The 15015-nt window shown below is 45.1% G+C and overlaps 2 protein-coding genes across 6 annotated transcripts in view; both read right to left on the bottom strand.

The window, feature by feature from the left end:
• Nucleotides 1–9072, bottom strand: part of CPNE9 (copine family member 9) — a 70243-nt gene extending 61171 nt beyond the window's left edge. Inside the window, exon 1 of one of the 2 annotated variants that reach the window (XM_034431752.3) lies at nucleotides 8694–9072. In XM_034431752.3, coding sequence (XP_034287643.1) covers nucleotides 8694–8770 — 77 coding nt within the window. In that variant the 5' untranslated portion in view covers nucleotides 8771–9072. The remainder of the gene's footprint in view (nucleotides 1–8693) is intronic. The other variant, XM_087883812.1, reaches the window with a different exon arrangement.
• A 2511-nt stretch (nucleotides 9073–11583) lies between these two features.
• Nucleotides 11584–15015, bottom strand: part of MTMR14 (myotubularin related protein 14) — a 123504-nt gene continuing 120072 nt past the window's right edge. For all 4 annotated transcript variants that reach the window (XM_034431760.2, XM_087883815.1, XM_034431758.2 and 1 more), the window contains one exon: nucleotides 11584–12065. In XM_034431760.2, the coding sequence (XP_034287651.2) occupies nucleotides 11888–12065 (178 nt within the window). In that variant the 3' untranslated portion in view covers nucleotides 11584–11887. The remainder of the gene's footprint in view (nucleotides 12066–15015) is intronic.

A 15015-nucleotide genomic window follows, 5' to 3' on the forward strand; every position in this document is an offset into this window, starting at 1 on the left:
TGTTGTGGCCCACCAGCTGCCAGAGGACAATGAGGAGGTTGGGGAGGAACTTGGGCCAGCTCTGGAGTCTGGGGAAGGCTCTGCGTTGGACACAGAGATAAAGCCAGGGCCGTCTGACATTTCCCAGCTACCAGAGAGGCAGCTGTCTTTGGAGGCTGAGATAAGTGGGGAGGAAGAACAGCTGGGGCCTGTTCTAGATGCGCGTATGCACAGAGCTGTTAGGAGAGGAGAACAACTGAGGACAAGGAGTTGACTCGGGAAGCAAGGCACACATGGATGCTGAATGGCCCCTCCCTGGCTGGGGAAGAAATAGAAAGAAAGGGGAGTGGTGGTCGTAGGAAACAACAGTTCGGATTTTTGAAGATTTGGCTCATCGTGTTTCGGGCTTCAGAGATGCTTGCCAGAACTTAATTTGCATCCTTTTGGCTGGGAGCTCACGGCCTGGCAATTATCGCAAGGAACTGATAAGGTCTGTTACCACAGTTAACACTTTCAAGGACTATTGCCTGGACTTTTCGGTGTGTGAATGCCATTAATTCACAGGAGATAAATAAAGAAGGGTTTTTCATGACAAGGAGTCTATTTCTTGTTTCTGCTAAGGCTGGGTCAGAACACAACTCTTGTCATACGGACTGCAGGGGGTTTCTCCCCAAAATGAAAAGCCAACATGTAAATGAAGGTTCAGTCATCCAGGCCAAAAGTATCTAAGAAGGTTAAATGATGGCAACCATAGACCAAAAAGTTTATTAATCCTGAGACATTTTGTTACTCTGAAGAAGATACTTGGATGAGTAATGAAACGTCTCGGTTTTAATAAACTTTGGTCCACGGTTGCCATCATTTAATCTTTTTAGATATATTCCAGCTTTTAGATATATTCCAGCTTCAACCTTTTTAGATATATTCCAGTTTAGAGTCTGTTATGGGGAAGAAGCATTTCAGGTCAAACCCTTATTTCTAAGCTTACCATTTCCTAAGGAAGGCAGACAGTCTGGTAAGATTCTTGTAAATTGGTGATTGACAATAAAGAAACCTAATCTGACCCATTCTCAGAGCTGTTCTGCTAGCTTGCGCCTGATCCTCCTGCCAGAAAAGCAGGTGACAGCTGTGGCCAGGAAGGTCTTTGCACAGTTCCATCTGGTGCACCACATGTGCCCATTCCTGAATCACTCATGCCTTAGTTACTTCCTGATTGGACTACTGCAGTGGTGGGTTTCACATTTTTTTACTACCGATTCTGTGGGTATGGCTTGGTGGGTATGGCTTGGTGGCTGTGGCAGGGGAAGTAAAATCTCCATTCCCACCCCACTCCAGGGGAAGGTTACTGCAAAATCCCCATTTCCTCCCGATCAGCTGGGACTTGGGAGGCAGAGAATAGATGGGGGTGGGGCCAGCCAGAATTTTTACTACCAGTTCTCTGAATTACTCAAAATTTCCACTACCGGTTCTCCAGAACTGGTCAGAACCTGCTGAAACCCACCTCTGGACTACTGCAATGTGCTCTACAGGGGTCTGCCCTTGAAGACCATCCAGAAGCTGCAACTGCTCCAGAATGAAATGGCGTACACAACTTTGGGTGCTCTGTGATTTAGCTGGGTTACAATACTGTTGCATGAGTCCTGCTGGCCCCCAGTTGGTTTCCAGATGTAATTCAAGATGCTAGATATCCATGATTAAAGCCTTACATGGTAAAGGCTATTTTGTGAGACTGGTTCTCCCTGAAGATACCAGCTCATTCCACTACGTCAGATAGGGTGGGTGTACTCCAGGACCCTTCCCTCAAATGTTGTCATCCAGTGGAGGTGTGCCTTCTCAGTGGCTGCCCCAGTCTTTTGAAACAGCCTCCCCCCTCCCATCCCGATATTCACTGGTGGGATGGGGTAACTAGTCTTTTAACCTTCCAAGAAGACCACAAAAACCTGGCTCTTTCCTAAACATTAGGCTGGGATGGGTGCTGAGACAGGATCTACAATGTGTCCAGTGTATGTTGGAAAAGAGTCTATTTACTTTTATATTGTTTCTATTGTGAGCTGTGTAGGATGACTACGTGATACAGGTGGCCCTGTAAATTCTTTAAATAAATAAGCAACTCGGGAGTTCCTAAGCTTTCCTTATTGATTCCTTATTGTGGATTTTTTTCAGACGTTTCAGCCTATCCAGAACTATTGCAGTTCAGTGAAATATCCCAAAGGTGCTTTTTCAAGAGGCAACTGGACTTTCTGGTTTTTCTTTGAAGACGTTTCGCTTCTCATCCAAGAAGCTTCTTCAGCTCTCACCCACCTCCAGGTGAGTGAGAACTGGTGATTTTTAAAAATTATTTTAGCAGAGCCACCTTGTTCATCAGTGTTTTTAAAATTGACCTTTCATCAAGGATATGCAATCAAAATCTCTTCCTGAATGGTTTAAAGACACCACCATCTAAACCAGTGTTTTTTCCAAAATCGGTAATTTTAAGATGCGTGGACTTCAGATCCCAGAATTACTCAGCTAGTCATTTTGATGTTTCTAATTCTATATATGTTACTCACTATTAAGGCACAATTCTTCCCAATACAGGATAGGAGAGTACTGTTTTTTCCACCTTTTTCCACCTTTCCTTTAACCAAGCTTAATAAACAGGAAGTCCTCATTTAGCAACCATTCAGAGTGACAACAGTGATGAAAAAGTAACTTTGCGACTGGTCCTTGCTTTTACGACCTTTGCAGGTCTGCAAAGCAAAGGAAAGCTGAAGTAAGATCATAAGTACAATCTTGGGTTCACTTAGCGACCACTTCACTTAACCAAGTTGCCCGTTCCAACTGTGGTCGCTAAACAAGAAGATTCTATATTATGGGAAATCATTATCTATTTCTATTTTATTGCTATTTTGGCACTTCAGGAGGCCTCGCTACGAATCTTTCAGGAAAGAAAGGTTCTTACAGAAAAGGTTCAATTCTTTATATTTTTCTGATAAAATACATGCTAATGTGCATAGGTATTACAGTATATTTCTCCCTGTATAACTGTCATGGCAGTACTAAGACAATTCCATATGCAAACATCCTCCTTTGTTTTAAGAGGGGTAAGAGAGAAAACTATAGCCAAAAGTAGAGTAAAGGTAAAGGTTCCCCTCGCACATATGTGCTAATCGTTCCCGACTCTAGGGGGTGGTGCTCATCTCTGTTTCAAAGCCAAAGAGCCAGCGCTATCTGAAGACATCTCTGTGGTCATGTGGCCGGCATGACTAAATGTCAAAGGCGCATGGAACACTGTTACCTTCCCACCAAAGGTGGTCCCTATTTTTCTATTTGCATTTTTTACGTGCTTTCAAACTCCTAGGTTGGCAGAAGCTGGGACAAGTAATGGGCGCTCACCCCGTCACACGACACTAGGGATTCGAACCGCTGGACTGCCGACCTTTTGATTGACAAGCTCAGAGTCTTAGCCACTGAGCCATTCCAAAAGCAAAAATCTTAGATGGTATGAAGCTGCAACCATAATCTTGGGTCAATCATATTGGTTATTGGTTAATGTGGGGTAATTGATAACATTCAAGAATCCAGACTGGAAAAGACAAATCACTATTGCATGTGTAATAGACGTAGGTATGTGTAAGTTGCCCAATAACCCATGATGTTTGTTATAGGTCAAGGGGTGTTGCAAGTCTATCTTTTTCTTTAAGAAATCTTAAAACATAACAAAATTAAATCTACTCCTAAACATTGACTGGGTTTGTACAACACACTTAATATAGGTGTGCACCAAGAGCTGTGGTGGCGCAGTGGTTAGAATGTAGTATTGCAGGCTAATTCTGCCCACTGCCAAGAGTTCAACCCTGACGGATTCAAGGTTGACTCAGCCTTCCATCCTTCCGAGGTGGGTAAAATGAGGATCCAGATTGTTAGGGGGCAATAGGCTTCGTAAAATGCTTAGACAGGGCTGTAAAGCACTGTGAAGTCTAAGTGCTACGTATTGCTATTGCTAATATGGCCAGTTAAATATGTCGCTAGCTGCCTTCATATGACATGAATGTTACTGTAAAGGGTTCAGTATGTGGGACAAAGGATTGTTCAACATATTGTGTGAAACAGAAAACAGGTTAATTCAGCAACTGCATTAATCATGTAAGAACCTAAACATATTACGAAGTTCAGAATGTAAAAGATTAATGCTTCTTTGCATTTAATGTGCAAAGTAACAAACAAGGATTGGGGAGGAATCACAATGACAGGAGAATGTTAAAAGTCAGGGAAGGGTTATCCTCTGGTAAGATGGCCAGCCAATACATTTAATAAATAAAAATAAAAAGGGTAAGGGGGAATTTCACCATTTCTTCCCATGCTGTCTTCCAGCTCTGATCTTAGTTTCTGTGCTGGGAGTTCCCTTCCCCAAAATTACAACATTCAGAGGACATTTTTCTTGTCTTTGGCAACATTCAGGACAGGAGCTGTGGCCTATTCATTTTGATCTTCACTCCAGAGATAGCAAGTGGAGCTGACTGGACCAAGGTTGCCACAAGGCTTCATAGTTAAGGAGGATTTCTGAATTTTCCCTCCCTGCTAGCCTATGGTAATTTCCCCCTCTTCTGCTGTTAGGGTTTGTTTGAGGGTCACCTGCTCTACTTTGCTGGCTGAGGAATTCTGGGAGCTGAAGTCCACAAGCCTTAAAGTTGCCAAAGTTGGAGATTCCTAGATTAACCTGTCTAAAAAACACCAAGTTAGAGAAGACTAACCTAAACTTAGCTGAATCTAAACATGAACTTGAATATGACTTCATGCAGTGGTGGGATTCAGCCAGTTCGCACCACTTCGGGAGAACCGGTTGTTAACTTTCTGAGCAGTTTGGCAAACTGGTAGTTGGAAGAAATCATTAGGGCAGAGAACTGGTTGTTAAATTACTTGAATCCCACCACTGACTTCATGGATGGGTCTATTGTACAGAACAGGTATGGTCCTCAATTTATGACCACAATTGGGACCAAATTTCCATTGTTAAGCAAGGCAGTTGTTAAGTGGGGCGTACCCAATTTTACAACATTTATTTTTGCCATTGTTGTTGAGGAAATCACTACAGTTGTTCAGTGAATCCGGCTTCCCCCATTAACTTTGCATGTCAGAAGCTGGCTAGGAAGGACATGAGCCCAGGATGTTGCACCATCATACAGTAAATACATGGCAATTGCCAAGCACCTGAATTTTGATGATGTGATGATGGGGATGTGCAACAGTTGTAAGTTGGAGAGCCGGCTGTAAGTCACTTTTTCAGTGCCATCGTAACCTCAAACGGTTGCTAAACGGATGGTTGTCCCAAAGGTGTTTTTTTTTTTTTCAAGAGGCAATTGGACTTTCTGGTTTTTCTTGGAAGGCATTTGGCTTCTCATCCAAGAAGCTTCTTCAGCTCTGATTGGATGGTGGGGAATGGAAGGGTTCAGAATCCAGCCAGAGCCGAAGAAGCTTCTTGGATGAGAAGGGAAACGCCTTCCAAGAAAAACAAGAAAATCCAGTTGCCTCTTGAAAAATAGCACCTTTGGGACAACCATGACCTAGATGACTGAGAATCTCCATAGACATTAAACGAATGGTTGTAAATTGACTACCTGTACTATTGTACAGTAGGCCCACCTTTGGAGACAGGTTCATTTGACTCCTCGGTAAGTTTTCTTCTCTATTTGCCATCCTTACATCTCCCTTTGCCACCTGGTTGGTCCAAATAGCAATAGCACTTAGACTTATATACCGCTTCACAGTGCTTTTACAGCCCTCTCTAAGCGGTTTACAGAGTCAGCTTATTGCCCCCAACAATCTGGGTCCTCATTTTACCCACCTCGGAAGGATGGAAAGCTGAGTCAACCTTGAGCCTGGTGAAATTTAAACTGCTGAACTGCAGTCAGCCGGCAGTCAGCAGAAGTAGCCTGCAGTGCTGCATTCTAACCATTGCCCCACCATGATGCAAATTCCAGGCAGTCCTTGACTTACGACCACCATTGACCCAAAATTTATGTTGTTCGGTGAGACATTAAGTGAATTTTGCCCCATTTTTCTTGCCACAGCTGTTAAGTGAATCACTGCAGTCGTTCAGTTAGTAACACGGTTGTTAAATGGATCTGGCTTCTCCGTTGACTTTTGCTTGTCAGAGGCTCGTAAAAGGGGATCTCATGACCCTGGGACACTACAACCGTCACAAATATGAATCAGTGGCCCAGTGTCTGAACTTTGATCACATGATGCTGCAACGGTCGTAAGTGTGAAAAGCGATCCTAAGTCACTTTTTTTCAGTGCCGTTGTGACTTTGAACGGTCACTTAAACGAACTGTTGTAAATCGAGGACTAGCTGCATTTTCCTGAAAACTCCCTTTTTGTCCCGTCCCCCCGAGAAACCCAGGAACCCCAAAATATCGCAGCTGAAACATAAAAATATAGTTGCGCCTGAACTTTGAATTCAGCCTACAATGACCAAAAAAACCTGCCTTTGGGATAGTTAAGATAGTTAAAGAGCCTTGGTAGCACAGTGGATTAAAGCATTGTGATTAACACCAGCTGTCTGCAATTACTGCAAGTTCATATCCCACCAGGCTCAAGGTTGACTCAGCCTTCCATCCTTTCAAAGGTAGGTAAAATGAGGACCCAGATTGTGGGGGCAATAAGCTGACTTTGTATAAATATACAAAAGTATGAAGGCTATTGCTTAATGCATTGTAAGCCGCCCTGAGTCTCCGGAGAAGGGCGGCATATAAATTAAAGCAAAAAAAAAAAAAAGAGCAGAAGGGCAAGTGTCCGTCACCTATCCCCAGAAGAGAGCTGCTAAATACGAAGCCAACTTTTACCTCCCTGTGCACTTACCTTCCTTGGCACCATATTCTCTGCTCTTTGCTTCCTCCCTGGCAGGCTTACCATAGGTGACAATGACACCCCTTGGCCTTGTAGCACCAAAAGCCACACCTGCTTTCTATTCCTCATGGGACAGAGGTTCCTGCTCTTTTCCTACCAAAAACGGACGATGCTTATCGTTGGTGGGAACTACTCTCCTCTCCTTGACGGAAGGCTTCTGTTCTCTATCCATTCAGATCTATTTTTAAACCCAGCCTCCAGGGGCCAGGAACAATTCACTTACAGCACTGCTGCGGTACAGGCCTTCTCCTCTCCCTGCAGCTAGGCTCCCCCATCAGCCTTCCCAATCTACTTATACCTGGCTTCCTAACCATTGGGAGCCCACAAGGGCCAAAAAGGCACAACTCTCGCCCATCTTCTCCTCAAATACGTATCACAACCCCCCATGGGAGAAACTACCCAATCTTTTGCGTGCATCCAAACTGGTGAGACTTTGGGATGGCACATAGATTTTTGCCACCCAAATAAAACCCTCTATTAAGCTAGTGGAATAAATGGTCCGAGTTGGGTAGGTTGGCAAAATGAACAAACCATAAATGCCAGAGATCATTTCCATGCTTAATTTCTGACAAATGTGCAAGCTGACATTCTATTAGATTCTATTCATGGGTACTGAAACATGGATTCAAAGGCAAAAGCATTTAAACATGAATATTGGGAGGCAACAGCGTTTACATATGAAGCAAAAAAAAAAAAGTGAAGGGGAACACTGTATTGGTGTTTTGAAGTTTTGACAATTGGAAATTCTATTTGTCTCCAATTTCTGGGCTTCTCACAAAAGCTAACATATGTTTTAAAACTTTTAATCACGACGCGTAGAAAGATATATTTTTTTCTATGAAGAGATTTCAGGGATTTTGCCAAATTTATTGGACATACTTTCAAGTTGAGAACTTTACATGGAACTCTGTATATATTAACATATCAGACTGAACTTAAACAAAATAGGCTTGAAATTTGTAAGAAAGCAAAGAAGCCCTGATTGTAGTTAAATCTTCATTAGTTAAAGAAAAATTCTTCTTGTTACGGACAAGATGGAAACTGTGATATTTGATTTATCCCAGCCTTATAATTCAAGTGGATGACATTTTGCAAATATGAGCGCCTGCAATGATATTCATGAAAGGCAACTAGTTGGGGGGGGGGGAAACGTCTAAATCCCAAATACTGAAAGAACATAAATACGCACAAACCGGCCACTGCCAACACAAGACAAAATGGGGAGCTGCTTGTTCACTCTACTGTATAAATGGAAGGTGAACACCAGGTTGAAAAAAGTACATGGAAAAGTAAATGCAGAATAAGTGCAGAAGAGAGGGACAGTACATGCACACAGAAATGCCAAGAGTAAAAAGACGCCAAGCATTATACGTATGCAGAAAAGAAACTCTGGTTGATGTGCAAGCACTCTCACAACCCTGGTTGTACCCCACTGGACAGAAAGCATCCTAGATAATAGTGTCACACCCCAACTGGATGCAATCACGAAATGTATCGAGTGTTTTAACGACCTACTTGCACGCTATGTTCCACATCCCACATACCCCAGCGGGATATTCGCCATACACTTTTGTACAACAACAACAACAAAATATCCCGGGGTTGCTCCTCATCGCAGTTTGCACAGTCTTCATGCAGGTTTCCCAGCTAAGAAGCATAGCTCTCCATCCCATTGCCCTCCCCAAAGGAAGGTGAGTTGAGATCTAGCCAAGCCACCCGCGGTGGGGCTAGGAAGATCAGGGGTCGTCGGGTGGGTGGGTGAGTGAGTGGGTGGGGGGGCTCTCTTTCCTTCCTCCCTCCCTTCCCGCGGCCACTTCCGCACTCACCTGCAGGATATGGTGAGCTCCACCTTGGTGGCTGGCACTCGGGAGGGAGCGGACTCCAGGGCTCCCGGAGACGCCATCTCCGCCGGCAGCCTCCAGAAGCGCTAGGGGGAACGCGGGGCGCTCTCCATGGAGTGGGAAGGCGCAGGAGGCTCCTTCGATCGCCGGCTCCGGCTTTTGGCTCCGTCTAGCCGCGTCCGCTCCCGCGCCAGGTGGCAGCACGTGTTGCGTATTGGGGGGGTGGGGGGGGGAGAGGAGGAGGAGGACCCAGAGCCGGGCAGGACCACGACTCTCCCGCCCTTTCTTTCCGCCTCGCCCCCGCCCACCGCCGCGCCTAGGAACTGTCCGAGGTGCTGAACCCATCGGCGGGTGGCGCTTGCCGGAGAGTCCTTCTCGCCTGGAGAAAGGGCGGCCCCTCCTCAAAGCCCTCGCAGCTCCGCCTCCACGAGAACGGAGAGAGAGGGAGGGGAGGGGGGAAAAAAGTGGCAGGGGCAGGAGATCGAGGCTCGCTCCCCTTTCCCCTTCTTTCTTGCTTTTCCCCCTGGCTTCCAATTTGAAAGGTCCGCCGTTGTTCATCAGATGCCTGGCAGGGCTACTTACCCCCCCAAAAAACCAAAACACATACACACACAGAGGAAGCCAGAGGAGTGAGTTAGCCCAGCGCAGCGCTCGCTCTGAACGCTCATCCAAAGCCATCCAAGTGGGAGATGGAGAGTAAGAGAAGGGATTTTGGGATCGGAAGTCCACCCTAGCCGAGAGATTCAAGCTAGCTCAGATTTGGGACTTTTGGGCGACTGCGATAAACTTGGGGAAAGAGACTTCGTAGCTGCTGCTCCGGTGTCTTTAGAGAAGCAGAGCGCGGCTGAGTTTTGGAAACGGAGTCTCTTGCCTGGTAACCGCAATTCTCTCGTTTATTCGGAAAGGGCAAGTTGCCCTCCTGCCAGACTTGCAGGCTGCCCGGCTCAACCAGGATGCGGGAATACATTAGGATTATTGTCTGATTTATTGCAATTCGTCGGAGGCCGCGAGGGCAAGGAATGCTTATTCTCAATTATGCTGAGGAGTGCACCCTTGAAGAACGCCATAGCATACAGGCGAGGCTCTGGGTTTGCTCAAAGGCAGAAGTTCAGTTTCGTACCAACATGTTCAAATCATGAATTGAATGTTGGTCCTGGATTCCCTCAGTGTCACAGCAGTACATCAAACAAATGAAAAAAATAAATAAATAACGTGCTTGATACAGAATCAGCATTTTGCCACGCCCCCCTCCCTTTTATGAACCCCTGCCAAGCTTTTTTTCTTTTTTCTTCTTTTTTTTCCTTTTCCAAGGTTCCAATTCTGTGGTGGGTAATTAATTACCCTCCATTAAAGGTGGGGGAAACGTATGTGATTCTCCGGCAATAAAACACACGCAGTTCTTTTGAAAATCGAGAATACAAGGAAGCAATTCCAGCTCCAGCGTGATGTTTGATTTCTTTTTCTTTTTAACAGCTTAACATCATGCTGCTTTTGCTCAATCACCTCATATCAAAGTTTAGGGGGAAACATAGCATAGAAAATTCCTGCCATTATTAGGCTTCATTACCGATGCTATATAAATGAGAGGAAGGAATAGATTGATTGGGTCATCAGTAAAGAATGTGACCTGATTTCATCAGTGGCTCCATCTTATGAAGTATACGGCAGCAGCTTTGTCAGCTTACACCTGGTGCTCTCTCATGAATCTCATTCTGCGTGATCTATGGCAAGGGAGTTTGGGAATTGCAGTCCGAAACCTCTTGAGGGCCCTACACTAGCTACCGATAGAGATACCTGTAAATCATCTACTCCAGCTATCTCAGAGGTGTTGGATTTCAAACTCCATAATTCCCTGCCCAGTACAGGCAAGGGAACTGCAATCCTGCACCTCTGAAAAATAGCAAATACAGAGAGCTATTCCAATCAAAAAGTGCTGCTTTACATATGAATATAAACTTGTTATAGCAAGTTTCTTTTCTGAAGTTCCAATCAAATGGTAGGGCAGAAGCTTTTTTGCTCAGAAGCAAAAAAAAAAAAAAGGAGAAGGAGAAGGAGAAGGAGAAGGAGAAGGAGAAGAAGAAGAAGAAGAAGAAGAAGAAGAAGAAGAAGAAGAAGAAGAAGAAGAAGAGGAGGAGGAGGAGGAGGAGGAGGAGGAGGAGGAGGAGGAGGAGGAGGAGGAGGAGGAGGAGAGGAGGAGCATTTATATTTTACTTTTCCTCCTTTTAAATGTGAGACCTTCTACTCAAGGTGGAAAAAAGCACTCTTATCTAGGCTAGCATTAAAATATAATTGATTTCTTCAGTGGTACAGAAAAGGCACGAGAGAACATGCTTCCTGAAAAAAATCTCAGCTTTCATGTGAAGCAAAAAAGAAAAAGAAAAGAAAGCATTATTTAAAAGCAAATGGGTATTGCCTGCCGAGATTTTGGCAGCCGCAATATCAGCTAAATCAGATTTTCAGTGAGTGGGATGACATAGGAAGAGTTCCATCGTTACATGATTAGCAATCCCAAAATAAATTATGCCAAATAATGAAATTGTAGAGTTAAACAAAATAGGCACGCTTGACTCACAGGTACAGAACTACTGTATGAACGATCAAATTAATGGGGTTTTTTTTGGGGGGGGGGGATGCGATCTAGATTTCTTGGGGCCAGAATTCATAGGTTGCCTAGAATTGGAGAGAATTCTGCAGCCGATCTGAAGAAGAGCCCAAATGAACCCCTGAGCCTCTATTAGCAGCTTCTTTGTTCACCCCAAAGAACTCACATTCTAAGTAGCATTTTTTAAAAAAATCTTCAGTGCCATTCCAGGCTAAACCAAGTGTAGGACGTAGGTAAAGGGGAAGCAAACATACACACACGAGTCAGAACGAGGAAGTTTTGACACATTTTACTGGTGATTTGTCAGTGCTTAGCCAAGTCCTAAAAGACTGAGGAGAGGGACCCCTTGTTATCCAGTGGAAATCAGCTCAGCTTGAAATAACCCAGACTGCAACCACAGTCAGTCAGGTGGACCCAGAAGAGCTGGAGGTCAGGCAGCCGTTTAGAAGATGATCTGGCAGCCGAGGCTTCCGACACAGACCAGGAGCTGGCATTTGGGGTCACATGGCTTTGAAGTTCCTTCACCGGTGGGATTAGACAGTAACCCATTCAGTGTGGTGGGCGGGCAGACGAAATGTCAAAGGACACTGCTTCCTCTGAGTCCTACGCCCCGAACAAATTGCTCCAGAAGACCCCCGATGGCTCCCGATGAGCTTGGCGACACCAATTTCAGCCCCACGGTGCTGTTGTAGGTAGACAAGAACTTTGAGCGCACTTCCTGAAGCCGGGATTCCCTCTCTGTCAGAGTCACCAACCTGTAAGAACAACAATAATGCTGTTTATACAAGGCGATTTTAGGAGGGTCAAAAAGAACTTCACATAAAATCCATACGCTGACCATACACCACTGTGCCACTACCGTATATTATTTCATGGGGCAGGTGGATGGGAGGGGCTGAGACATATTGGCTTTCTAAAGCTGCCTAACGAGGTCTTAACCCCTGAAATTGGGGGGGGGGAGGGGGTGTTAGGTGGGTTCTGGTTCACACAGCTCCGTCTTAAACATGAGCTCACAAAATACAGCTGCAATGTAGAAATACTGTTGTAGCTCAGAAGATGATTAACTATTCATAGTTATTTCCTAGACCTCTTATGGGGAAGAAGAGGCACAGAATTGTCATGATGCAGGTGGCTTCTCCGTCTTTTGTTTTATGCACTTTGATGCATAATTAAATTGAGTTTATGATCAGGAAATGGTCCAAAAGCAGAAGCCGAAATTCCCCAGGAAAACTGCCCTGGTGGTGGGTTTGGTTTTTGTTTGTTTGTTTTTTGCCTGCGATGCCACCATTACAACCGAGAGGGGTTCAAAGAGAAGAGAATCCGCGTCTGCTTGGATGCATTTGAATTCCTTGCCTGTGACTTGAGTTATTCCCCTCTCCCCCTCCCGCAACCACCACTGGATTTTACAGCTTGGATTAGGAAGAAGCTGCAAGCAAAAAGGCGACACAGGAAGTGGAAAATGAAAGCTGCTTCGGGTGAGCATGGGTTAAGCTTGTTCTGGAAAACTCCTTTTTTTAAAAAAAAGAAAAAAGAAAAAAAAGAAAAGCAGAGATACACGAGGAGTCCAGGAGAACATGACTGCCAACAAGTTGAACCCAGAAATTGCATGTCCTTGACCAATTACTGCTCAGTAGGAAAAGCCTCCTTCCCCCGCCCCCGCTCCCGTCCCCCAACCTTTCCTCTTGCTTGCAATTTGCCACGCCAGCCCCACAGGATTCACATCCCACCTGCCCTCTCCTGCTACTGAATAAAAGAAGAAGCAGTGGGGGAAAGGCGGCGCCCTCCCCTCCAAACAAAATCTGTTGCCTCTTCCTCCACCATCTAAGGGAGGGAACGCTGTTCAGGAGACAGGAAGAGCCACTCGTGCTCTGTCCTGCTAGCTGAGCTTCCCATCCAAGAACTTTGGGATGAAACCTGCTTGGCCCCGTAGCTCCAATATTAGCCACGCACAACTCTTCCCTCCACCAGGCTCGAGTTGGGAGCATCCCTTTCCAGAGTGGGAGGAGGAGGAGAGGAGAAAAGCCCAAGGATTTCCAACTGCACCTCAGAGCATAAATCTATTCCCTCCTCCCTGCCATTCTGTGAAAAGCCAGGAACCACAGGAGAGGTGCTTTATGTGCAGTAAGGCCACGGTTTCCCTTCGGTGGCTTGCCTCCCCTCCATCTGATCTATGTACTAATGGCGGGGGGAGTGGGAAGGGGGAGGAAGAAAAGCAAGCAACTCATAACAGATGAGAGAAAAACTAAGGGAGATTATAGTTCAAAGGCATTAAATGTCTTAAGAAGAAGGGGGAAAAAAAACATCTTTATTGTGTTTGAAGATGCAGCTCTTCCTTCTTTCTCGCCAAGAGAATCAGGCCTTCCTCCCAAGAGGTCATCCCAAGGGTATGGCACCAACCTGCCCATCAAAAATTCCCTTTCATCGCCCCAGTGTTTCGCAGGCTAGAAACCGGCACTGTTAATTTGAATGGAAGCAGTAGAAAACCACCCACTGCCACCAGCTTCGAGTCCGGAAAGAGCAGCGAGAGGATACGTTGGAAGGCTTGGATTAAAAAACAAAAACAGAAGTCCAAACAGAATGGCAGCCAACTGGGTTTGCTATTTATCCTGTCAGCTTCACAAACACAGGAGTCAGGAGAGAGAGAGAGACAGAGACAGAGAGAGAGAGAGAAAGAGAATGCGAAAAAAGGGATTTATCTTCCAGCTTCCACATCGGGACTGCAGGATTAGCAGATGGAACTCCCTGTTACAAGATGAAACATTTCAAAACAGAGGTGGCATATCGGAGTATTTCATGTCACAAAATCCTCTAGTCTAATTCAAGGGCCTACTCAGCAGGTACAACTGAGAAGCCCAAATTCTTTGTATTGTCTTCCAGTAAAACCAGAGGTCTATGTCCATCAAAGATATTAGGGGACTGGAGGCTAAAACATATGAAAAACGATTGCAGGAACTGGGTATGTCTAGTTTGATGAAAAGAAGGACTAGGGGAGACATGATAGCAGTGTTCCAATATCTCAGGGGCTGCCACAAAGAAGAGGGAGTCAAGCTGTTCTCCAAAGCACCTGAGGGTAGGACAAGACGCAACGGGTGGAAACTAATCAAAGAGAGAAGCAACTTAGAACTAAGGAGAAATTTCCTGACAGTTAGAACAATTAATCAGTGGAACAACTTGCCTCCAGAAGTTGTGAATGCTCCAACACTGGAAGTTTTTAAGAAAAGATTGAACAACCATTTGTCCTGAAATGATGTAGGGTTTCCTGCCTTAGCAAGGGGTTGGACTAGAAGACCTTCAAGGTCCCTTCCAACTCTGTTATTCTATTCTATTCTAAATAATACCTCCTATGCCTATCCCAAACCCTTAGAGGATTTTCTGGATTCATATCCTCTATGAGGGGGATGCTGTGGCCAGGAAGATCTTGGTACAGTTTCAGCTCATACCCCACTGGTGAACAGGATGGATGGAAGACAATCATTCCTGACCTTGTCATCTTCTAGCTACATGCAGCTACCCTTGAAAAACCCCTGGAAATTTCAGCTGGTCCAAAATAGTGTGGCCCACATGCTTATTGGCCAGTCTCAAAATAACATGCCACATCACTGCTGCATTGGTTACCAGTGTATCCCTAAATGTCATATGCATGCTTGGTTGCTATACGGCTTGGGAGTTTGGGTAGATACGGCAGACCACTTTGACCAAATAAAT

This window comes from Pantherophis guttatus, chromosome 2, assembly GCF_059756535.1.
Source record: "Pantherophis guttatus breed Tessera chromosome 2, ASM5975653v1, whole genome shotgun sequence".
NCBI lineage: Eukaryota > Metazoa > Chordata > Lepidosauria > Squamata > Colubridae > Pantherophis > Pantherophis guttatus.